Below are 24,738 nucleotides of genomic sequence, written 5' to 3'. Positions count from 1 at the left end.
GCCCAGCAAGCCCTATCCTCTCCCCCAGAGAGAAGATGTGGACCAAAAAAGTCATGGCAGGCGGCGGCTGCTTGCGCAAAGGCCCAATCCCATTTTGCACTGGGTGGCTGTCCGGAGGGAGATCCTGGCTCTCTCCTCTTGGCTTCCGCATCCTGGCCTGCCAGACTGGCTCCATGGGCGTAGCCAGGATTTATGTTAGCGGGGAGCAATATTTTATTACTTGATATAGGGGTGGAGGCAGTTGTCGCCCTCCTTGCCTACGCCAGTGGCTGGGTCCCACCCTCCCTTCGATGGCGGTGCCCCCCAGATATAGGGAGTAGTAACCTCCTCCTCGTGCCACCTGCTCCTCTGCGCTCTCCCTCCGGGCCAAAGGGGCGGAAGGAGGGACCCTGGCCGGAGCAGCTGCCCCATTGGCCCCCTCTGCGTCGGAGGAGCGGCGACGCTGGGCGCAAGCGGGTCCCCCCTGTCCCTGCCCGGGGCTCCCTCTCCGCCGCAGCTCGCCCTGCCTCCCGATCGCGCCTCGGGGGCCGAGCCGGGGTCAGGGCGAGGGGAGCCGCGGGCGGGCGCTGGGCTGGCTGGCTGGCGCGCGGAGGCAGCAGCTCGCATGTGGTCAGTGCCGCCGCGCCGCCGCTAAGCCAGCCCCCGGCTCACGTTACACACTCCTGTATTTATAACCTCGGCGAGCCGCTTCCCCCTCGGAGCACTTGCGCGGGACCACCTCCTTTCTGCCGCCGGCGGACAGCGCGCCGATCGGGAGCATCCGATCGAGGCCCCGCTCGGGCGCACAAGCCCTGGATTATTGGCGAGCGCGCAGCGGCGGCGGCGGCATCGGGTGGCTTGGGGGGTGGCTGGCTGGGAGGAGAGCGCAGCGCCCGGGCGCCTCTTGAACCGCGGGCTTCCCTGGGCAGCGGGGCCGCCTTGCGCGCCGCCATGGATCACACGCTCTTCGGCTGCCTGCGCAGCCCGCACCATGCCCCGGGCCAGGGCTTGCACCCCTTCTCGCAGTCGGCGCTCGCCCTGCACGGCCGCTCCGACCACATGTCCTACCCGGAGCTCTCGCCCTCGGCCTCCTCTTGCATCATCGCGGGATACCCCAGCGAGGAGGGCATGTTCGGCAGCCAGCATCACCGGGGCCACCACCATCACCATCACCACCACCACCACCACCAGGCGCAGCAGCAGCAGCAGCAGCAGCAGCAACACCAGCCCTTGCAGACGAACTGGCACATTCCGCAGATGGCTTCGCCGCCGCCGCCGCCTCCCCCTCCGCCGCCGCCCTCCGCCTCGGCCAGGCACAGCCTGTGCCTGCAGCCCGACTCGGGTGGACCCCCGGAGCTGGGCAGTAGCCCCCCGGGACTGTGCTCGAACTCATCCAGCCTGGGGACCAGCACCCCGACGGGGGCGGCGTGCGCTCCGGGAGATTATGGCAGGCAGGCGCTGTCCCCGGTGGAAACCGAGAAGCGCGCGGGCAAGCGGAAAAGCGACAGCTCAGGTAAACGCGCCCCTCGGGTCTTTTCTTGGGTGGGTAGGTGGGTGGGGTCGGGGGTCGAAAAGGGGAAACCCACCCCCAGGTGGATCGGGCTGTTGGCGAAGTAAGTGGCCTCCTCTTTGGTGCGCTCCTTGGGTGAGGTTAAGTCACCTTTTGGGGAGACGCCGAGAGCGCAGCGCATCGCCGCCTAGACCTTTCATCGCGGGCAGAGAGATGCAGGGACCATCAGGTGGTGGACCATAAAATCGTTGGCCGGCGGGGCGGGGTGGAGAGACTCGCTTCGGAATCCGGATTAGCGTGTGCATCTCTGACACCAGGGTTTCCATTCAGTCCTCCTTTCCCCAGATTTTTGTTTCCCTCCGGTTCAAAGTCGCAGGCTGCTGCGCGCTTTTGGAAGAAGCGCCAGGAGCAGTCATGGAGCCCGTTTCTCTTTAGGGCTGCCTAATATATAACTGAACCATGCAAGTTCTATCCCTGGAAGAAGTTAATTGTAATTATTCTTTTGGTTGGTTTTATGGATTAAGAGGGTTACACACAAATATGTAAACAGTTTTATGTATAAAATGACAGTCCTGCCTCTGAAAAGCACATAAACTGATAAATTAGAAGTACATGTTTCAGATGTTTACAGTACTACTTGTGTAATAGATACAATGTAAATTATATCATACACATAGTGCAACTTCTTCAGGTAGAGACTACAAACTGAATAGTATGTATACTATTTAAATACCCACAATAAATGCCACTTTTTATACCGTACATAGTCTTGTATAAAGAGCATAAAGCATTATTTAGGAAGAAATAGAAGTGAATTTCAATTTTGATCAGTAACAATGTAAAGCAAAAAGTGTAGAATTTCTGCAATTACATTTCAGTTCTTAAGACATTTACTTGAAAGTAAATTCAATATATTTAAATTTAGTGGTATTCTGTGATAAAAGATGCATTTACATGGAAGTTCCATTCACTTCAGAGTTTATTTTATACGTCCTATAGTTTTAAAGCTAAATTTGACATGTGCATTTATCTGGATTTCATATCTTCTACAACAAATTCTGTTATTCTGTAAAATGATTTAAATATGCTACAAAATTCCAAGTGGGAAGCTAGAAATGAAACATGTCAGTCCCATAGTAAAACTGCTAAAGGTAAGATGTGCTTGTGCGCACACATGCACGCACACACACACACACACACACACACACAGAGGAAGATAAATGAAGCAATGCTTAGAAAGAGAAAGTAATAGGCGTGTTCAGACAGTATGAAAAGTTCACAAGGAAAGCCTTGACCTTGTCTCGTGTCATTTATAATTGCTAGAATAAGTAGTAGAAAACTCATACTTGAAATTGTCTACATTATGTAGTTTTATATCCTTTTTGAGCAATTTTCTTTGCCAATTATTTTACAGTTGTAGTTTCTTATTATTTCTATCTTGTGATTTATGAGGAAAAGGTCTTGTTGATCTGAGAACACTGAATTATCTGCAAACAGAAATTGTATATTTATATAAAGAGTGATTAATTAATTTTTTTCACATGTTTAAGTTGGTAATTTATTATTATTATTTCAAGGAGAAATAATTTTTAATTGGCAGAAGAATAAGAAGGAAAACTTCATACAATGCAAAATGTTAAGAAAACAGCTCATCACAATTCAAGGAAAATATTAATATTTAGCTGTTATTGAAATCCAAAAACTCATATATTTAAAGTTGAGTTGCAGTGAGTAATATTCTGTAATACAATTAACCCAAAGTAAAACACAGTCCTAAACATATTCATAGGAACAGGAATACTGTTTAGGATTACAGAATTAGATCCATGTCATATCAAACATTACCTAGAAAAAGCAATTTAGTGAAGCTGACTTCCCAGTAATCTGTCTAAGAATGCTGGCATAAATTTGTCTAAATTATTGAAATTCTTCACTATTATAGACTTCATTATACAAATGAAGCCATCACGGCTTATTTCAGAACAGTATATGTAACAAAACATGCTTAACAATGGATGGCAAATACCAATTTTAAATTAGTCCAGTTACATAGTTTTGAACATTTCAAAAGGTTTTTTGGCAGAATTTTATTCAGTATATGTAAATTATATATTTTTGTTTTCTGCTTCAAATTGGTGTATCTTTCTGACATAACTGAAATAATGATTTTTGTGGGGGTCACTTTCGCATACGAATAGAGATTAGATTTCAAATTGCTATTTCATTTTCTTTGAAACTTGAACGCCTATGGATTAATACCTATACATATGTCTATCACGCTTGTACGTTAGAAAATTTTTATGTACAAATAACTAGGGCAATGTCTAAGGTGTAGATTCTAAACAGGCATGAATCAGACCATTGCATTTGTTAGAACCTCTATATCCCAAAGAACTCAATAGAGTCTTTCCCAAAATGTATCTGCGTGTATTTACAGTGGTGCTGACAATGAACAATTGTAAGTAATTTTCTTCATCTGGCATCACTGTTGTACAAATTTTTCTTCCATTAGAAACCCTATCAGTAGCAAAAGCAATGTGTTTGTGTTTTGGTAGTTATAACTTGCAACAGTAGGTACATTTGCAGAGCAATGAACAGACTTAAATTTTGCCCTTGTCTTGTATTGACTTTCAACAGGTTAAAAAGACCTCTGTATTTGACTGATTGCAGTAGCATCACAGGAAACTGTCATCTGTTTCCAACATGATCTGTACATGATATCATGATGGGAAATTCAGTCATCAAAACTAGCAGACAACTGCTGACAGTTCCTCCATGTGTCCGCAGTAGCTCCCTTTTGATAGTATCTTTCGCTGATGTAATATAACCTAGCATGAGAAAAACAACAATCTTTAATCAGATAAACTTCTTTCCTTTTAAATGATCTATGTCGTCCATCACTGCACCTCTTTCATATCAAAACCTCTGAATTCAACACTGTAGTGCTGAGCATTTGTGTAATAATCGTGGGTATATGTTGCAAACAAATTTAAATTTAAATGTGGGGGTTAATTCACCTATGTTAATGAGGATAACAATGGCCAGGTAGAAGCCTTTATTCATTTTATTTAACATTTATTTATTTGATCTGTCATGCAAAATGAATCCTTATTAAGCCTCAGTGTATCAAACAATTTTCATCTCTAGTTTTCTGTCTACACTTATCTTTATTTCACTGTTGGTTAAAATGTAGTTTATAGTTAGAGATGAATACAAGCAATCCACTATTACAAAGGACTTGCACTTTATAATCAAGCCGGGCCTATTTAATTCAGTGGTTCTTGCCTTACAAGTAACAAGATGGAGTTTGAAATGTTAATCATTTTATTATTTATTTTAGATTGCTTCTTGACCCACCTGATAGCTGCCCTTAGAGCTTCTTAAATATCTTAAATATCAGATATTATCAGGGAGACTTGAATGGAAAAATGTAATAAGAAACCAATTTTATAAGAATATGGAAATACTTTTAAAAAGGAAATATTATTTGATAGCATTTTGAATAATAGCAGTTACATAGTTAAAGAAAGTGCATGTTGAAAAAACATTTTAAAAATAAATAAATAAAAGTCTCCAAGTCTGTTCTTAGAATTCATTTAATACTGGCAACAAAATTAGGCATTTGCAAATTGTTGAATACTGTGCCCACTAAGAATTTGAGGAAGGGTGTGCAATATGCAATATGGAAGCATAAATTAATCTTCAGTAATATTAAATATATTAATCCCAAAAGTAAACAAATGATAGCAAGGAAGGTTTATAAAATATCCTCTGCATATTGTAAGTTTTGCTGATCACTTCCTTATACCTTGATGCTAGACTTTCCTACATTATAAACTGATGAATAAACACATTTCCTTACTTATTTTCCATTGGCATCAGTAGGATTTGTTCCCATTATACCTATTTGGGAAAGCTTCTTAATTATTTAAAATAATGACGAAACTATTTTTTCCATGTTCACGAACTATTTTGCAACCCTGAGATCCAAGCTTAAACTACCACATGCTATCCTAACATCACACAGAATTAGGTATCCTTAAATCCATTGGAATCAATGGCTGATAATTCTGTAATAATCTGTTTAGAACCTGGTACAAATTGTTGCACAATTTGAATTAAGTGACCTGGAGTCTTGCATAAACTCCAAACATTGTGCAGTGGTAGCATCTGATGGATTACTCCCAAAATATTTGCAATAATTTCCAAGAAATGCCTTTAAAAATACATGTACCAGCGTACTTATTAAAAATATTGCTTATGAGAAAATGATTTGATAAATGCCTGCTAATAGTGTGATTTTTTTGTTGCTTTTAATGATTACTTTACAAAGCATTTTGGTGTATATACACACGCATGCATACACATAGCATAAAGGATTCATCCGAGTTCTCAAACTTTTCAGCATGCTTCTACAGTACAAGCACAATATATTTGCTATGTGTGTTTTTCTTTCAGACAGAGGTAATCTGTTCATTATGCTTGGTTTTTTAATTTTATTATCAACATATCATTCATCTTGAACAAAAAGACCGAATCCTACAGGCCAGGAACCAAAGATGCGATATAGGCGCATCTTAAGAGCTAGAATCCAAAGAATAGCACAAGTCATTCTGCTTTCTCATGGGGGACATTGGGCTTGTGTTTATCAGACATCACCTCCCCATGCCAAATGGCAAACCACTTTTGAAATTAAGGGGACTTTTAAAAGCACATTTTATATGGCACAATGGGTGGTCTGGTGCTCAAAGAAGAAGAAGAAATTAAAATCCCCACATGTCCCAGCCTTTGGCATACCTAAATTAGTTCTTTTAACCCCAGCCAAGGCCATATGTGTGCCCAGTGGTATTCCCCACCCCACCCCTTTTGAGCAGCAGACTACAACGCCATATTATTACAAGCTGCTTTTGAAAGTTTCCCTGAATTCAAAAGTAGCTTTTCCTGTAGTCTTCGGGGTTGCTTTCCAATATACATGAGCCCAAAGTAAACTAGTTATCACAAAGAAAGAGAGAGGGAGCGATGCTTTACTGCATTTTGCTGTAGGATTCTAAACAGATATGACTGTATTGTAGATACGTCTTGATTTGGGCCAAAACTTTGGCTTAATTAGATTAATCAAATATTTTGTTGATAACATAGTAACTTTAAAACAATTCCTACAAATACAGGGCCAAATACAAATCCTACCATTAGGCAGCCTCCTATTATGTGTTGTTATTGCCGGGGAAGCTGAAAGGGGCTTATGGGAGTTTCTGCCTCAAGTACCAAAATAACTTGGTCAACCTAGATGGGGATGGATAACTTGCTGTCCCATCTGAGGCAGCTAAATGTATTGGGCCAGCCCTGCTAACCCAAATCCGTAATGTGGGTTATGAAAATAAAGCCCATTGATTACAGTAGCACTTATTTCTAGTAGCACATTGTATGTGCGGGTATTCTGCTAGGCGTATGGAACTCTGAAACATGCAAGGAAGGGATTTCCCATTTTGAATAGTATGGAACACCTATCAGAGTGTGCGCCTCTGTGATAAGTCGGAGCTCCTTGAACTTTATATGTATTTTGAATGGAGCTCTAGATTAGGATGGACACATTTAGGGTTGGAGTTTCTTTTTGTGAGTCAAAACACTAATAACACAAAGGCAAAGAATATTATTTTGAATATGCTTATAATTATATTCTTAATATGAAAATATGAAATGCTATACAGTGGTACCTTGGGTTAAGAACTTAATTCATTCTGGACGTCCGTTCTTAACTTGAAACTGCTCTTAACCTGAGTTACCACTTTAGCTAATGGGGCCTCCCGCTGCCGCTGCGCCGCCGCCACGCGATTTCTGTTCTCATCCTGAAGCAAAATTCTGAACCCGAGGTACTATTTCTGGCTTAGCAGAGTCTGTAACTTGAAGTGTCTGTAACCTGAAGCGTCTGTAACCTGAGGTACCACTGTATTAGTTTAAGTTTCTAAGCAAGACATTTTTATTTACAATATATTTTTCTAATGCTTTTCACAAATATTATAATTACGCATTAGAAGATAAGATCATTTTAGTACGAAGTGGTTTTTGAATCAATGTGCAATTCTGTGCTCACTTATTTTGGAGTAACCTCCATTGAACACAGTGCGATCACACTTGAAACTATGCTGTGTGAATGATAAAACCCACTACTTTCCAAAGAACAACTTGAGACATACTCTAGAGCAGTCTTCCTCAACCTGGTACCCTCCAGATTTTGTTAGATGAAAACTCCCATCAGCTCCAAGTAGCACAGTCCCGTGATCAGGGATGATGGGAATTGTGGAACCTCGGGAGAGCACTGGGTTGAATTAGGCTGTTTGCATGTATACATAGGATTTTTTTATATTTAGTTTCAACATCTAACCACCATGTCCCTTGTCTTATAATGTGGTGTAAGAAACTATGATTTTTAAAAAAGCACAGTTCAAAAGCATATGTGGGTACTCAAAACAAGTTGTGTGCTTTTCTGACTTTTCCCTATGATACATCAAAACAGCTTTAAAATAATTGAAGTGCATTAAAATACTTTTGGAATTTTAATTTTAAAAATTTGGAGGTTGTGTTCTGAACGCACTTCCTAGAGAATAGCCCTCACTGCATTCCATTGGACTACACTGCTTCCAGATGACTTGTTTATTCAGCATTCTTTGTGATTTGTTTACTAGGAGGTTAGATGATGTTGCACCAAAACAAGTGTTATCCCACACTCTCAAATGCATTTTCCCAACACTTTCCTTATCTCAGAAGGTCTGATCTTTCAGGGGAAAGGATATGTTGTGGAAGACTTCCAGGTCCACTATAATTGGGTAAGCTAAATTTGCCAGTATGAAACTGAATCTCACCTGCAAACAATGCCGGTCTGGAAGGATCCTTACTTCTCAGTAAACCTGCTTAAAGATTGTGCTGTATAATCTCATTTGCTTGGAAGAATAGTACATAGATTCCAACTGAACTTATTTTTACAAATCAGGGTAGGAGATAATACACGGCCTGTGCAAACGGTGTGAGATTACTTAGTTCAGTATGAGACCATATAAGACAAAGGCAAGTTAAGTTTTGCTTATGTGTTGACACTTCAAATTACCTTCTGTTCTTATGCATTATAGAATTCGAATGCTTGTCTAGCTTGGGTTTGTCTTGTAGTAAAATGCCTGTAACTGCCAATAATCCTCATCTTTAATCTGAACTGGCTAGTAACACACCCAAGCAAAGTTGCATTCACACAATTGCACATTTAAGACATAATTAAAGAAAAATGTGTACCTTTACAGCGGTACAGTATAATTTTATATATACTGCTGGCCCAGAATAATTTTGCGCCTATCATTTACAAATTAAATTCCTTTTGTTTTATCCTTACTTCTGTTTATCTGTTGTCATGTTGGCAAGCGAAAATAGAACCATAGCAAATTGAGCATTCTTTAATATTTTCAGGGTCAGGATAAATTGCAGTTTTAAAAATAAATAAATAAATAAATAGAAAATGGGGGGCGGGATCTGCTATAACATTACAAATAGTTTCCACTGTATTTTAGACATAATGAAAACAATGAATTTTATTTTACCCTGTACTCTTTCCCTCCAACCGTCATATAGAAGCCAGGTTGAACAGTCAACCATAGTAAGCAGCAGCTGCTTAAATGCAACTCTATCCGCTTGCTTTGTGCTCAGAAGAAAATCTTATGCGGATTGCTGCAAATAATGTTAGCAACTGCAAATAGGTTGTTGTTTTGAGCAAACCCACTGGCATACGTGAGGTTTGCGCAGAGATCAGGAATTATCCTCAATAGCAGTTGGTGATATAAAGGGGAAGAAGAGGGGCAACAGCCACTCCTCCCCACTGGGTATGCAAGGGCCAGTTTTCTGTACTAGATGAAATACCATATTTGGGATTTATTATTTATATGGTTCTAAAAAATAAGTCTAATGAAGCTCTTCATTTTTAATATATTTTAATGCAGTAAACTGACTTAGCCATACGAAAGCGAGTAAAGTAGGAAAGAGTTTATCTGACTTTCAGTACTGAACCTAGTTGTCGGACTTAGGGGTTCTGTTTGGGTGCAGAAAATGCAGGATGGTCCTTTCCTTCTGCTATTAAACCCAATATTTATAAACAAGTTTATTTTAGATGGAGATCCTGTTGGGATTGCAGCTTTAGTGAACCTGGGATATGCCTTCAGTTTCAGCAACAGGTGGAGAATAGCGGTAGGAGTTGAGGTAAGCCAGGAGAATAAGGGTGGAGAGTTTATTTATTTTCTTTACTGCATAATATTATTTTAAAACATGCTAGTAATTATGCAGAGGCAGTAGTACAAAGGCTTTAACTCCAAAGCTTAATGTTGTTTGTATATTCCTAATGAGCGTGTAACCCATGGTTGTTTACAGTAGAAGGAGCCTGTGCCTCCTATCATTCAGTCTGCCAGCATTAAAGCAGCTTTTACAGAAGTTGCAGAACCCCTTTAAAACAGTAGAAGAACAGCAAGGAAACCAGGATATTTGAATTAGTTTCAGTAGCTATTCTTTCCCATTGGGATCTACTCCACTGCAGCTCATGCTGTTTTTTAATGGACAAAATTAATAATTTGCAATTTTATTTTTTTAATGGTCTCATTATAACTAAAATTTGGTTGGCATCCATCTGTCTTGGGAGACAGTGAGGGATTGCACCTTTGGGGGTGAAGTCAAACTGTTGGAAGGTTACAGTGTCTGCTGTGGCTGTAGATACCAGTACAGGAGAAACATGTTTTATTGTAGCTGGGGGCAGATGAAGGTGCCCAGTTGTGCTACTGCAGATGTACCATGGTGCTTTTTCTCTCTGCACTGCTCCCAGCAGACATTCCTCCTCTGGTCATTACTATGGAGGCAATACCCAAATGACTTGTCTCTAGGCGCCGCCGTTGTCTGCAAGAGATTTCCACATGGCGGGGTTGCCAACCTTCATGTCACGTTTGCAGACATCTTCGTAACATGTCTGCCAGCAGGCCTGGTGCTTGAAGCCAGCTTCCAAAGAACATGCTTGGATTCAACTAATACCACCCAGGGAAACTACCCTGGAAGCCAAATAAGCATTAAAAGGAAAAGATTTTGCTAATAAGAAACTTCTTTCTGGTATGACAGGAGGAAAAACTAATGACTACACATGCAAGGTTGTACCCAAGTAAGTCATAATCAGAGTAGAATCAAGGGGCACGACTAACTTAAGTACACTGAAAATGAATATGAGTGAAAATACTACGCACCACTAAATGCAGGTGCTGTTCTTTGCGAGTTATCCACATATTTGTATAGTCCTTTTCTTGACCCCTCAAGAGGTTGTACATCCAGCCACTAATAATCCCCCCTCTCCAGGTAGATAGTAAATCAGTGGGTCTATAATAATTTTCAGCATTGACAAGAGAACTACAATTTGCACAAGAAATTGAGCCTACCACATTACTCCCTTAAAAGGAGAAAAAAATGTGCTGTGTAGCTCATCGTCAACAATGTATTTAAAAATCTCCAAAGTTTGTCATGAATTGAAATCTAGTAGCTTTCTCTGTGTGTAGACAGGTGGAAACAATGTAGTTATACATCAAGACTTCCATAAAGAAATTTCTTGTTATTCCCAGTTTGAGTGAGTATTACAGCAATGTGCATGTGTTAAAATCTAGTAAATAAATGGATGTGCACAATACAGAGGATGTTTCTTCCTCTAAGAAAGACTTTCAAAATAGGCTAAAGTGGTCATGGCAAAGAAGGGAATATATGGATAGTTTTGAAAACATCTCTCCTGGAAGCAGGGAGTGAGACCATTCTTTTCATTTCTCTTCTCAAAAATACAGGAGATTTTGCCAGGCTCCTCACCTGGTTATGGGTCAGCTTTTGAACCAGTGGATCTACTGCCAGCTCTTCCTTGACCCCATAATGACCTGTTTTGTTGAGTGGGTTGGTGGTTTCTACTGACTTTACAGATGGTAGCTTCCTGACTGCCTGTGCTTTCAGCAAGTGCAGCGAGGACTTTCATGGTAGCAGAACCCTCCTGCAGTAGCGTGGTTTGGGGATTGTTCCCTAAGGCTGCTATCCTGAGTCCAGTTACCTGGGAGAATGGAATAGGAATTACTTCTCAGTAGACATGGTTAGCATTGTGCTGTAATTCTGTTCTCTGCTTTGTCTTCAGTTTCAAATTATCAAAGCTGTCCTTCATGGTTTCCATGCTGTGCTTTCTGGAAAAAAGACACGGGAGGATTTTGATTTATAATTGCTCTTTGCTATTGATCTCCTGTAACCAGGGAAACTATAAACACTTTCCTATGTCATGTAAGCAACATATTAAATTAGAAACAACTTTTTTTTTTAATGTCCTTGATTTTGGCTTTGTGTATCTTAAATAATAAGCATAACCTCTCAGTTAAATGGACCTTTGTGTTCTGATCTCGAAGGAGTTCTGATAGACTTATCACAAATGCCTTTGTCTTTTTAATGGACAGAGCAATCCAAAAGTGTAAGGAGCCAATACATTCCAAACCCCATTCAGGAGCAGGGCAACTGGCTGCTGAGCCAATCTGAGCCTGGAGAGGGGAAACAAGCCTTTAAACTAATTTGACTTATGCCATCCTTTTTGCGGTGCAGCTTCCACTGGATTGCTAGGTCATGTGACCAAGCTAAATAGGGTTTGGGATGGGAGTAAGTCTCCCCCTGTTCTATCCTATATGAGACCTCTTTTTGGAGACTTAGCCGCCTTCAGCTTACCTGGTTGAGCCCCAGCTGAGCTGACACTTAACAAGGTGAAGAGGGCCGGTTCAAGACATTTTGCTGCCTGAGGCAAAGGACAAGATGGCATCCTCCCCCAAGGCCCATACAGAAGACAGTTGGACTGGCAATTTAATCTTAATCCAATACTGGTGAGATGAAAATATAGCCCACCACACTTGAGAGCAGCAGGATAGCATAGTGGGTACAGGCCATATGGCTGTCACAACTTTTTCCCACATGGCAGCTGCCTCAGTCTGCCTCATCATCGGGCCAGCCCTGTGGATGAATGAATTTGGCCTGTATAGCTTTGGTTGAGCCCAGGCTCATCCCAGCTCAGCCAGAAATCTCTCTACAGTGGTACCTCAGGTTACATGAGCTTCAGGTTACAGACGCTTCAGGTTACAGACTCCACTAACCCAGAAATAGTACCTCAGGTTAAGAACTTTGCTTCAGGATGAGAACAGAAATTGTGCTCTGGCAGCACGGCAGCAGCGGGAGGCCCCCATTAGCTTCAGGTTAAGAACGGACCTCCAGAATGAATTAAGTACTTAACGTGAGGTACCACTGGATTCCAAACTCCACACACCCCAGAGGATATTGGGTTTGAATGGCTTCCTAAAATACTAAGAAAAAGTACAGGAACCCTTTGAAGAGATGGGTGATTAAAGATTAGAAGGTAGTGGAATTAAGAATAGTAACTCAGCCAAACTGTATTTTTCATAGGTATTAAGAGTCCTGCTGCTCATTCTGTCAGCTGGCAATTCTGAGTGTGTACTAAGGTGGATTTAGTCATAGCAATAAAGCTGATTTTCCTTGACCATCATTGAATCAAGCTGATAATGGAACCTGTTAAATTTTATTCTGCATATTCTCTATGGTGAGTCACTGCAGTACAGCATGATCGCTGCAACAATACTAGCAGTTGGGATACCAAATGCTAAGATTTCCCCGTATAAGATTTCTGTATAAACATACAACAGAAAGCTGGGTTGGGGATATATATGAAAGAAACATGTTCATGTTAATTGAAGCATTTTAAGTCTATTAATACGATGCTTCTAACTTTTTAAAAAGACTGCCGTGTGTGCAAATGAAGAACACTGAAAATTCTGGGATCATAGCAATAATATGATAAAATTTAAATACTAGGATGATTGATCAACGTATTATGATTGTATATTTTTCTTGGGCAAGCAAATGTTTGGCTCTGTAGTTAAGAGTCTTTGCTTTCAGACATTGGGCAGGCTTTGAAGTCAATTTATCCAGGACTAGAGGAATTAGAGTCTTTTGTGTGCATTTTCTGAAAAAGATTACTATGTTCCTGCGAGAAATTGTAAGGCTGCTATCCTGAAGGCAGTGGAACTTACTTCTGAGTAAAGATGGAAAGGACCAGTTAGGTTCATTGATAAAAGAGCATACTTTTATAAACAGGCTGCCAGATCATGTAAGTGTCCCATTCGCACAAACAAAAGGAAATAAAGTTGCTGGTGCATTATATTTTAAAATAAATGCCAGGTCAATAAATGCTGAACACAACTCATCTGTTTGAAAACTAATCTATTGCCCTAAACATATTTACTTGTGAGTAAGTTCTACTGAGATGACAGCATGTCTTCTACAGCATGACATTCCCTTTATCTCTCAGGTGAGTGGTGAATCCTGGGTTTCTACATTGTCACAACTTCAGGTGTTGTTTGGGAAAAACACTAAGATAATGTGGAAGTTGTCGTTATGAGTATGCTGTGTAAAATATAAATATTTTTGCGGGGTTTATGTAGCCCTAAGTAAATTGGTTTTAATTTGGAGTATTTGAACAGGTGGACTAATTAGCAAGTGGATGCAAATTGCAATGATCCCATATAACACTATATTTTCATGTATTTTAATCTTGTTTTAATTATGATTCACACCCCCACCACTAGTCAAGCACAGCATTTGCTAACAAAAAACAAAAATATTTTCTCAGTTATTGAACTACTGCAATAAAAACAAAGAGTGCTTTGTCAGTGAACACTCTCTTTGTGCTGCCAGTTGAAATTCCTGAAACTGCCTTCAAAGGCAAACCCGGGAAGAGGCATTACAGTAATTTAACTAGAAAAAAGGGGAGTGATGAGATCTCAAGGGTGCACAAAAATAAAGATTTTATTGTTCCAACATGTTTTGAAATATGTACCACTGTTCTCTAGTGACTTCTGTAATCAAATCATTTGGTACTGAGCACCCCAAAGGGGGGGAAAGTCACCTGCTTTTTAAGTGCTCCTCAAGAAAGTGTATATCAAAACATGTTGGAACAACAAAAAACCTTTGTTTTTGTGTACCGTTGAGATTTCCTCTCCTTCCCCCTGTCCCTCTTTTCCTATTATTGGTGCCTTCCTTCTTCTGGTTTCCCTTTACAGTAATATTACCTGGAAGAGACTAGGACATGAATAATCAGACACTGCCTAGTCATTCACAGTCAAATTACTGTAATGCATTCTGCCTTGGGCTGCCTTGGAAGACAATACAGAAATTTCAGTTGGTTCAAAGTTTGAACACCAGGATATTTACTGGAGGCAGCAGAGGGCATCATATTATCTACAGTTGGTTTCTGTATTCAGATCAATTTTCCATTTTTAACCATTAAGGCCATAAATGGCATAGTACCTTAAAAACGGCCCTCCTCATATGATCCAGCTTGTGTACTTTAATCTGCGCCTAGCTAGGGAAGGGGGAGGAATTCAATTCAGTTTTCATTTAAAGGTAAACCTATCGAACCTGCACTCCTTGAAATAAGCAAATCAAAACACAGTCAGCTTTTGAAATTTGAACTTCTATGAATTTTGCAGTGTAGATATCCAGCCAAGTAATGGGTACATATAAACTTACATACTTATGTAAAGTGTGTGCATAAAATGCATATACAGTATTAGTGAAGATAGCATTCAAAATGTGTTAGGGGAACTTTCTTGGCAAAATGTGCACATTAGGCAAGGTAAAGGCAAAGGTAAAGGTACCCCTGCCCGTACAGGCCAGTCTTGACAGACTCTAGGGTTGTGCGCTCATCTCACTCTAGAGGCCGGGAGCCAGCGCTGTCCGCAGACACTTCCGGGTCACGTGGCCAGCGTGATGAAGCTGCTCCGGTGAACTGGCACCAGTGCATCACATGGAACGCCATTTAACTTCCCGCTGGTAAGCGGTCCCTATTTATCTACTTGCACCTGGAGGTGCTTTCGAACTGCTGGGTTGGCAGGCGCTGGGACTGAACGACGGGAGCTCACCCCGCCGCGGGGATTCAAACCGCTGACCATGCGATCGGCAAGTCCTAGGCACTGAGGTTTTACCCACAGCGCCACCCGCGTCTGTACATTAGGCAAAGTTACATGCAAAAAATATATATCTGTTTATTAGGAGAAATTTACACGAGAATGCTGATGAATTTTTAAAAGAAAAATAGCAAATTTCTGTGGAAATGTGTGTAACTGAATTTAATACTGGAAGATTGGAGAACTGAAATTGACAGATCCAATCATGCCTAGCACTAGTGGATGGCTTAGGTGGGGTGCCACTGGTCACCAGACCTCTGTTTGGTCATACCACTGCAGCTTACCCAGAGGCAGAGGTGAAGCATTGTCATGGAGGTCCAAAGGCACTATTAAGCTAATCCTCTGCTCCTGACCATGTGTTTCCAGTATAACAACCTTCCTGCTGCCTTGACTCCCTACTTTACCTCCTAGTAAGCAGCAGCAATGTAACTGACTCGAGATGAGGTGAACAGTGGCATTCCATCAAACCATTCGCTGCTGCCTCTGGGGCCCTTCTCCCGGCACCCTTGCTGTTTGATACATGGTGAGTAGGTATAAGAGAGAACCTTTTTTATTGTGGTGCCCAGAATGTAGAACAGCCTTCCCAAAATGATTTCTCAGATTTTATGGTTGAAGGGCTATGAAAACAATTCCCAGCAAGTCCCACCCCCCAGCTATTTGATAGCTGTTGCTATCATTGCAGTGATTTTTATTCTTATTTTACAAGTTTATTGGATTCTTAGCCACCTTGATTATTTGGGTACAAAGAACAGGGAAAATATATGACAGCATAGCACTTTGGAAGGGGGCAGTAAATTCAGGCATTTCTGTTCTGTTTCCCCACTCTCTCTGTCTCTCTCCTGTGTTGGCATGGCTTATCTGAAAGATTCTTCACTTTTGGCTGGTCTATAGAAGAAGCATACAAGCCACAGAAGTTTGACTTGACACTATATAAACCTATGGTATTTAAGATTCAGTTTGTTCTCCTTAGTTTGACATAAGTAATTATGGGGTTATCCGAACAGTAAATTTTATTAACGTAACTTATAAGATGGAGAAGCATGAATGTCCTCATTTCTCATGAGAGCTAATGCAGTAGTCCAATGGGGACTGTGTTAGCCAGAGAAATATATCAAAGTCATAAGCAGACAATGGACTTGCTTGGTAGCCTCAGGTCAGTTTTTGACTCAGCCTCAATCCTCCATCTGTAAAGATGAAATGACATTCTCCGTTAACTGTAGGAATTGCATGCAGGTTCCCATGCACAAGGTTGCACAGAGTTGTTGAAACACACAAATTGAAACCCACTACAAAATGAGACATTATGTTATGCTCCACTGCCTAATTTCTCCCCCATATGAACCTGTTTGGACCCAAAGGTCAGCTACAGAAGCCGTGCTTGATATTACTGTAATAAGCTGTAATAATAATACTGTAATATAATTACATTAGAAGCATAGGAAGAAGCTGCTTCATACAGAGTCAAACCACTGGTCCATCTAGCTCATTATTGTCTATATTGACTGGCAGCAGTTATGGAGGATTTCAGACTGGGACCTGCTCCCTGCCCTCCTATCTGTAGTTTCCTGGAATTAAACCAGAGATCTTTTGTATGCAAAGCAAGGACATGCACTCTGACTGACACCTCCTCTTCTATTTGATCTGGAAGTCACTGTCTTCCTTTTTTGCTTAATTGTGACTATCCACTCACTCACAGTTTGAGAATTGCTTTCTTAGAAAGCATGCTGGAAATAAACTACAGAAAGGTCAGCATAGTTTTTCATTAAAATAGCCATAATTAAAATAGGACTGCAAGGAACTCCCTGCCAACCTGAGAATAGTTAGACTGCTCAAATCCCACTGGTATAAATGGCATCCTCTAAAGCTGATTATAGTTTTAGCTTGATGATGCCTCATTAATTTTCATTGCGTTGCACAATACAGAGGGAAAAATCAGCATGTCTCCCAAGCTTTAGCAAACTACAGTAGACTTCAGGTGATGTCCACTCAGAATGTAGCCTGGGAATAATTTCTTCATTAGAAATAGAAGGACAAGAATGTTCTGCATAAAATGAAGCTTCAATATAAATAGAGATAAAATATCCTGTGTTAGAAGCAATTGTTTCTGTATCTTCCACTATTAAACTGTCAGGCCCAATTTATGAAGTAGGGCAATGATTTGGATATCCCTTCAGCTTTATATATCAACATTGCAAGCCATTTTGTTGTAGTACACTGTTTCAAAATCTGTTTAAATGAACTGCATTACATAGCTAGGAATTAACAATTGCTCAATGTGGTTATTGGGGGAAAATATTTAGAATTGTACACTTATATGTAGTGATGGGAAAGCTGACACATTTCAGCTCAGAATAGGCTCAGAATAGCTAAGCTAACACCTTTCACAAAATAATAATAAGAAAATAAATTATTTTATTTCCTAGCCTCCTCATGCTATCATGAACATTGGTACATAGGTAGCTCCTCCCCTAATCCCCCATGACCCCTTGCAGATCTTCCTTTCCTCCAAAGCTTTCCCGATAGCAGCGGTGGGACGTAGAAATGAAGAGCGCTGGATGAATGCCCAATTTAATGACTGCAGCATTTTTCCCCCTGAAAGAGCTGCATTTGCAGTCTTGAAGTGGTAAAAAAGGAATCACTTATTTCCAACTATTGTTTTGTGAGTAATTTGTATGAAAATAGCGTGCATTACAGGGGTACCACTAGATAAGAATCCTGCCAGGGTTTGTGCATGCATGTGCATACGTGCTAAGTACCTTTAAAGTTGGTGTGTGTGTGTGAGAGAGAGAGAGAGAGAGAGAGATGAAAAGGATTTCATTTCCTCCCTGTGGTTTTGTGAGTGGACTTGAATGAGCAGACTGGTGTTCTGCACAGTTGGCACCATAAGACACAGAAACTAAATACAAAATACAATGCCATGCTTCGGGAGATGTTTCAGATTTGCAGCTGCACTGTAGCCACTGTTTTCATAAATACCACAATTTCTGAAATTCCCTCAATCACTAAATCAGATGTCCCCGCTTCAGTTCAGGACGCTGCTTTATCTCAGACAAACCCTGAATCTGTCCAAAGCCACTGTGGTGTAGTGGTTAAGAGCAGTGGACTCATAATCTGGAGAACCGGGTTCTATTCCCTGCTCCTCCACATGCAGCTGCTGGGTGACCTTGGACCAGTCACACTTCTCTGAAGTCTCTCAGCCCCACTCACCTCACAGAGTGTTTGTTGTGGGGGAGGAAGGGAAAGGAGAATGTTAGCCGCTTTGAGACTCCTGAAGGGGAGTGAAAGGCGGGATATCAAATCCAAACTCCTCCTCCTCCTCCTCCTCCTCCTCTTCTTCTTCTTCCTAGCTGCCTGCTGTAGTTTGGGATTCATTTGAATCATATGCACAGCCCTGTTGTCTGCTGCAAAGCAGAGGCGTATTTATGTTGTCTACCCACCCCTGGGCAGAAGAGATTTGTTTTCCCACAAAGAGAAACTATTTAAATGATGAGACTCATTCCTGCAGACCCTGAATCATAGGTCCGCATCTTCCCACTAGGTGGGGTCGGTGGAGACAACCCCATACATATCATAATCCCTCATTCATGCAACACCATTCAGGACAGCCCCTCCCTCCCTACATTTTTGTTTTAACTGCTTCTTCTACCCCACCCTCCCAAAATGGGAAGGGAAGAAGCAGAAGCAGCAAAGTTCCCATCTGGATCCCAGGAAATGCCTCCTCTTCCACTAATAGCATTTCTGAATATGGACGATCTGGGCTGACTTCTCCCTGTGTACAAACGTTGACGGAAAGGCCTTTGGAGGAGTTCCTGCACACTCAGCCCACAGCAGTGGTGTTATTCATTGATGGGGATTTAGAGCAGCCCAGTTAGTCTAGCTCATTTCATAGAAATTTGTGGGCACCAGGGCTCATATTTAGCCTAATAACATTTTCCCAACATCACTTTTTGGGACGCGGGTGGCACTGAGCCTAGGGCCTTCTGATCAGAAGGTTGGCGGTTTGAATACCTGTGACGGGGTGAGCTCCCATTGTATGGTCCCAGCTCCTGCCAACCTAGCAGTTTGACAGCATGCTAGTGCAAGTAGATAAACAGGTACCGCTGTGGTGGGCAGGTAAACGGCATTTCCGTGCTCTGCTCTGGTTTTGCCAGAAGCGGCTTAGTCATGCTGGCCACATGACCCAGAAAAACTGTCTGTGGACAAACGTCGGCTTCCCTCGGCCTGAAAGCGAGATGAGCACTGCAACTCCAGAGTCGTTCGCGACTGGACTTAACTGTCAAGGGTCCTTTACCTTGTTTTACATCACTTTTTTGTTATAATACCCAAAACCATAAGAGTCCAGTCCCCATGCCACTGTTGCAAACACCACCCATCAAGTTTGCCACCCTGGGCAATTGCCCCATTAATACATTTCAGCTGCAGGAGTGGCTAAAATTATTCAGCCTGAGGGCCAACCCATCTACCCATGGCCAACCTCCTGGGGCTGCATACGAGTGGTAGATGTGACTAAAATGGTGTGCATAGATGTGCACACAAAGGACAACCCCCCTACCTTCTCAGCTAATATTTTTCTAAACCACTTTGAGGGGTTTTTTTAATAATCAAGAGGTTTATAAATGGTATGAAATAAATAAAGAAAATAAATAATCTGTACAGATCGGCTGAGGAGGAGAGGTAGTGCTCCTCTCTGCTCATCAAACGATCAATATGATGATTAAGGAGATGGTGATTTGCATCCCGATAAGATTCCTGGGCTCTGCCTATCTCAGCACTGCGTTAACTTCATTATTGTTTTCTTTTTGCCACCACTGCCGAAATTGGTAGTGTCTAGGATATTTGCAGATAAGACCTATGTGCCTAATAACCAGATCCTATACATTTTTATATTCAGAAGTAAATCCTGTAGTTTAATGGTTTTGATTGGGCTAGAAATCCATTAATTTCAATATAATTTAGGCACGCCTAATTTTATCTGGATTGTCCAGAAGTCAGTCCAGAGTTACACATGATTATACTTCAGTGATTTCAATGGGACTTAACTGGCCAATTTGTTTAGGATCAGGGTATTAAGAGTCTCAGCTCTGAAGACTGTAGCTGAAATGAGAATTAGATCATATGAGTTATACACTGGCTAGTCTATTGCTAGTCCCTAGAGGACTTTTTTCCATCTCACAAAAACCCGCCACACTGTTTGGCACAAACTAAAGACTCAGCTCAAGAGGCTTCTGTTCCAGGACAGAAATAGCAGGCAGAAATGAGTGTCAGAATTGAGATGCATTTCCACAGTTCTTTGGAGACATTTTTACAACTTTTTGTCTGAGCTACACCTGGCTCTAGCCAGGAATAAATCACCTAATTTTTATGAATGCTAAATTAATCTTACTTATAAAAAGCCAAACTTCAGGGTACATTTGTGAAGTAAAATAATAATCTTATGGGGATCAGCCCACGATAGTAAATCAAGGCATTATCCAAAGACAATAAAAGGATTTCACAGATGTTTAAGGTCTGCACTGATTTCTTGTAGGCACCTTGTCCATATGAAAGGGACTTAAGCAAGGGAGGCACTCAAGTATAGCCTTATTCAGACCAGACACATCTTGGGTGATAGTTGATTTACTGCCAGGTCACTTATGAATCTTATCAACCATCTCATCTCTTGCCTGTTATCTTAATTCTGTATGCTATAAAAAGATTGCTTCCAGTGGAGATGATTTCACACAAGGGCTGTTCTACCCTGACTAAGCAAGGGCAGCTGCTGCTAGGGATAGAAAAAGACAATTGCATTAAAACATAAGTCATAGTTGCTTCTGCTGCTGTTGAGGATGGGTTTGTGCTGGGTGAAGGCAGCTCATCCTCCTTTCTCTTCTTCAGAAGGAGGAAGCAAGGGCAAGGTAAATCCTCTTTGTCCCCCTGCTGTTAGTTCAAGGGAGCTAATTCCTTTCTTTGGGATTACAAAAAGAAAAGAAAAAAAACAGGATTGGTGGACTCGCACAAACACAACATCCACACAAATATATGCTTCATTGTTAAGAAGAAGGAATAAGAGGCGATGGGGGAGAGGCACAGAAAACATCAGACTCTGTTCTAGACAGATTGTCCCCTAGATGGTCTATTTCAGACTCAGGCCACCCCTATGATTGGCCTGGTCAATCTGAAAGCCCTGACTTAGATAGAGGAGTTTAATAAGCAAAGCCAAAAGTAGATCTCTAGATTGACTCACTAACTGGATCTCTCCCTCCTGTCTCTAACATTTGTACGTGTTACAGATAGGTAGCCGTGTTGGTCTGCCATAGTCAAAACAAAATAAATTTTTTTTCTTCCAGTAGCACCTTAAAGACCAACTAGGTTAGTACTTGGTATGAGCTTTCGTGTGCATGCACACTTCTTCAGATATCTTCTTCTGTGTATCTGAAGAAGTGTGCATGCACACGAAAGCTCATACCAAGTACTAACCTAGTTGGTCTTTAAGGTGCTACTGGAAGAATTTTTTTTTTATTTTATTTGTACGTGTGTTTGGGAGGGGAGGGGGATGCAGCATTCCTTAAAAAAAGCAAAAAACAAATGAACACCCCACCCTGTTTTCATTGATGAAATATTTGGTATTGAGTGTGTGACTTCCTCTATGTTTTTCTGGCCAATTTCCTAACATTTTTCTTCCAACTGCACACTAAAAAGACCTTGCCTTAAATCTGAGGATTGCTTGATATGTAATAGCAATAGCTTATAGTATGTTTGAAGTTCTCAAACTTAATGGCAATGAACTGTACAAATAAACATGAGATCAATGAACATGACAAACTGCTCTGCCGTGTATATTGTATACCACGTTGCTCAGGAGATACTTCTAAACGCATGATGACGTTCAGGTCACGTAATAAGCTGCATATGATTTGCTCAGTGTTTTAATTTTTTAAAAGTTACATTGTACTCTTTTTTTTGAGACATTCAAACACCCCCACCCAAGAGCTTCATATGCTCCCTTGGTTGAGAAACACTGCTCTCAAATCTGTACCCTGCTAAAAAATAGGACTTTGGGGCTTTGTTGTAGTCTTCTATGCCACAGTCATACTGAAATTAGCCATTCCTCATCCACTCTGCCATCACTGTTTAAAAATATTCAGGCAGCTAAGCAGACAACAGCAACAATGAAGCCCTGCCACATACTCACAGCTTTAAAGCAAGTGAGCAAATAAATAAAGGCACATCATGAAAAATCCAATGCATAATTCACTAGGAAGTTTGTCAGATATTGTCACGAATGACATTTGTTCAAGCCCACTGATTTTAACAGGTTACCCAACCCTCTCATAAATAATGCTCTCAGACTCCTTCTACTTTTCAAACATGGTAGACAGAAACACCATTTTAAAAAGGCTCATGGGGACAGAGATTTGTTTATAAAGAGGAACTGCACTGCGATTTTTACAGGTGCGGTTCTTTGTTGCTCAGGTTTGTAACTTTTGTTACTGTTACTTTGCCTTCATGCTAAGATTTGTTGTCAGAATAGTTAGCTTCTCGAAAACCAGGATGTTATCTTTAAACACATAGATGATAAAACCAATCTGCCAGTCCCTTGCCTTGAAATCAGTGTACAGTGGTTTATAATATTTATTTATGCAATTATTTATTTTAATAACTTTCTAGCCTGGAGAGTCAATTCCAAAGTTCTTAAGCCACCACTGAAACCTTCTTACTGGTGCACCTGAGGTTAGAGCCTTAGACACTGACCTTAAAGTTTGGAAGGGCTTATATGGGTAGATGGTGCTTCAGATAACTTGGTCTGAAATCCTGTCGGGATTTATAAGTCAAAACCAGCATCTTAAATTGTGCCTGGAAATGAAGAAGGAGCCAGTCCCTTCACATTCATAAGACAATCTGCTACTAATGACTTCTGCATACTTAACACTATGGTATCTTTTCATTTTCATATATTTTATGGCTTCCCATTTCCCCATATTTTAAAAGATCATCACATGTACTTCCAAAGTATCAGAGCTCCAGATGACCCTTATTTTAAATGCTGCAACTATATTATCCCTTATTTTTCACATTTCGATCTAGCAGACTTTTCCCTGGCCTCGTAGCTATGGCATTTTACTTGTGTGTTGATTTTCAGTCTACCCAGCCTCCTACTTTCTTATCCTGTTATTTGCCAAGTAAGGTGGGTTTAGACTTTTTATACCAGTCTATACACCTCTTAAATACTTATTTTGGAAGGTTTGTAATTGTCTGTGCCTATGTACTTATTGAACTTGCTGTCAACTAATAGGCAAGAACTAGTAAATGTAAAGAAATATCTGAAAGGACACGCTGTTGAACTAATATTTTTATTCACCTCGGCATATTAAATAATTGAGAAGCTAGAAGGAGCTGGCAGAAAAAAATGAAGGCGCATTGGAAAATGAGCAAGTAGCCCAAATATTCAGGTTCTTATGGATGGAAAAGATCTCTGCCAGGTTTACAAACATTTCGTTCTGCCATTTGCACAGTTCCTCATTTTAAGATCCAGAAACCAGTTAAGCAGAAGTATTAGAATTGCAATTCACTAGTTATGCTTTTGTTCCATTCTGCAACTGAAGTAGTAGTTAGGATTTATAACTAGGGTCACAGAACAAACATATGAGTTGGACTTTGCCTTGCACTAGTGCCGCTGTTGGGAAACTTGCTAGTATAGGCTGCTAGCAGTCTCTGGCACTCTATCCTAAGGGCTGCCAATGTTGTCATGACACTGCTACACTGAATTTTCATAGTAAGGGAATAAGATAGAAATGGAGGGCTTTTAATATGAAAGTATAGTCAAGCTAAGTATGCTGCAAAATAGAAGATATTTGTTGAGACACAAAAGCTTGCCAAGTGGGGTGGAGCCATGCAGCTCAAAGCTAAACAGAGCATTTTTCATAAGCATTCCTTCCAGGTTAGTCTTCTGCAACTCAAAAATGTAATGACAGAATCACTCCAAAACGCTGCTGGGAAGCCCCATCCCATCCCCTTTCTTAGCAAAAGTGCTGAAAATGGAAGTGGTGTCCTAGCCACATCCTGACCTAGCTCAGTTAAGAAGTGGTTCTAATGTAGCATGAGTAATTTCTGAAAGTCTACCCAATGAGAAATACACATGAAAAATGTTTTGTCTGTCTTGGAGTGTTCCTAATCCATGTGCTTGGATAGTTGGTAGGAATTGTTCTAATTTAGTTAACC

General features: G+C 41.0%; 1 protein-coding gene across 1 annotated transcript in view; it reads left to right on the top strand.

The window, feature by feature from the left end:
- The first annotated feature begins 622 nt into the window (after positions 1–622).
- Positions 623–24,738, top strand: part of MEOX2 (mesenchyme homeobox 2) — a 65,222-nt gene continuing 41,106 nt past the window's right edge. Inside the window, exon 1 of the mRNA XM_079947951.1 lies at positions 623–1,492. Coding sequence (XP_079804077.1) covers positions 931–1,492 — 562 coding nt within the window. The 5' untranslated portion in view covers positions 623–930. The remainder of the gene's footprint in view (positions 1,493–24,738) is intronic.

This window comes from Podarcis cretensis (genome assembly GCF_951804945.1).
Source record: "Podarcis cretensis genome assembly, chromosome: 12".
Classification (NCBI taxonomy): domain Eukaryota; kingdom Metazoa; phylum Chordata; class Lepidosauria; order Squamata; family Lacertidae; genus Podarcis; species Podarcis cretensis.
Note: the sequence above shows the minus strand (reverse complement) of the source record. Positions and strands in the feature narration are given on the sequence as shown.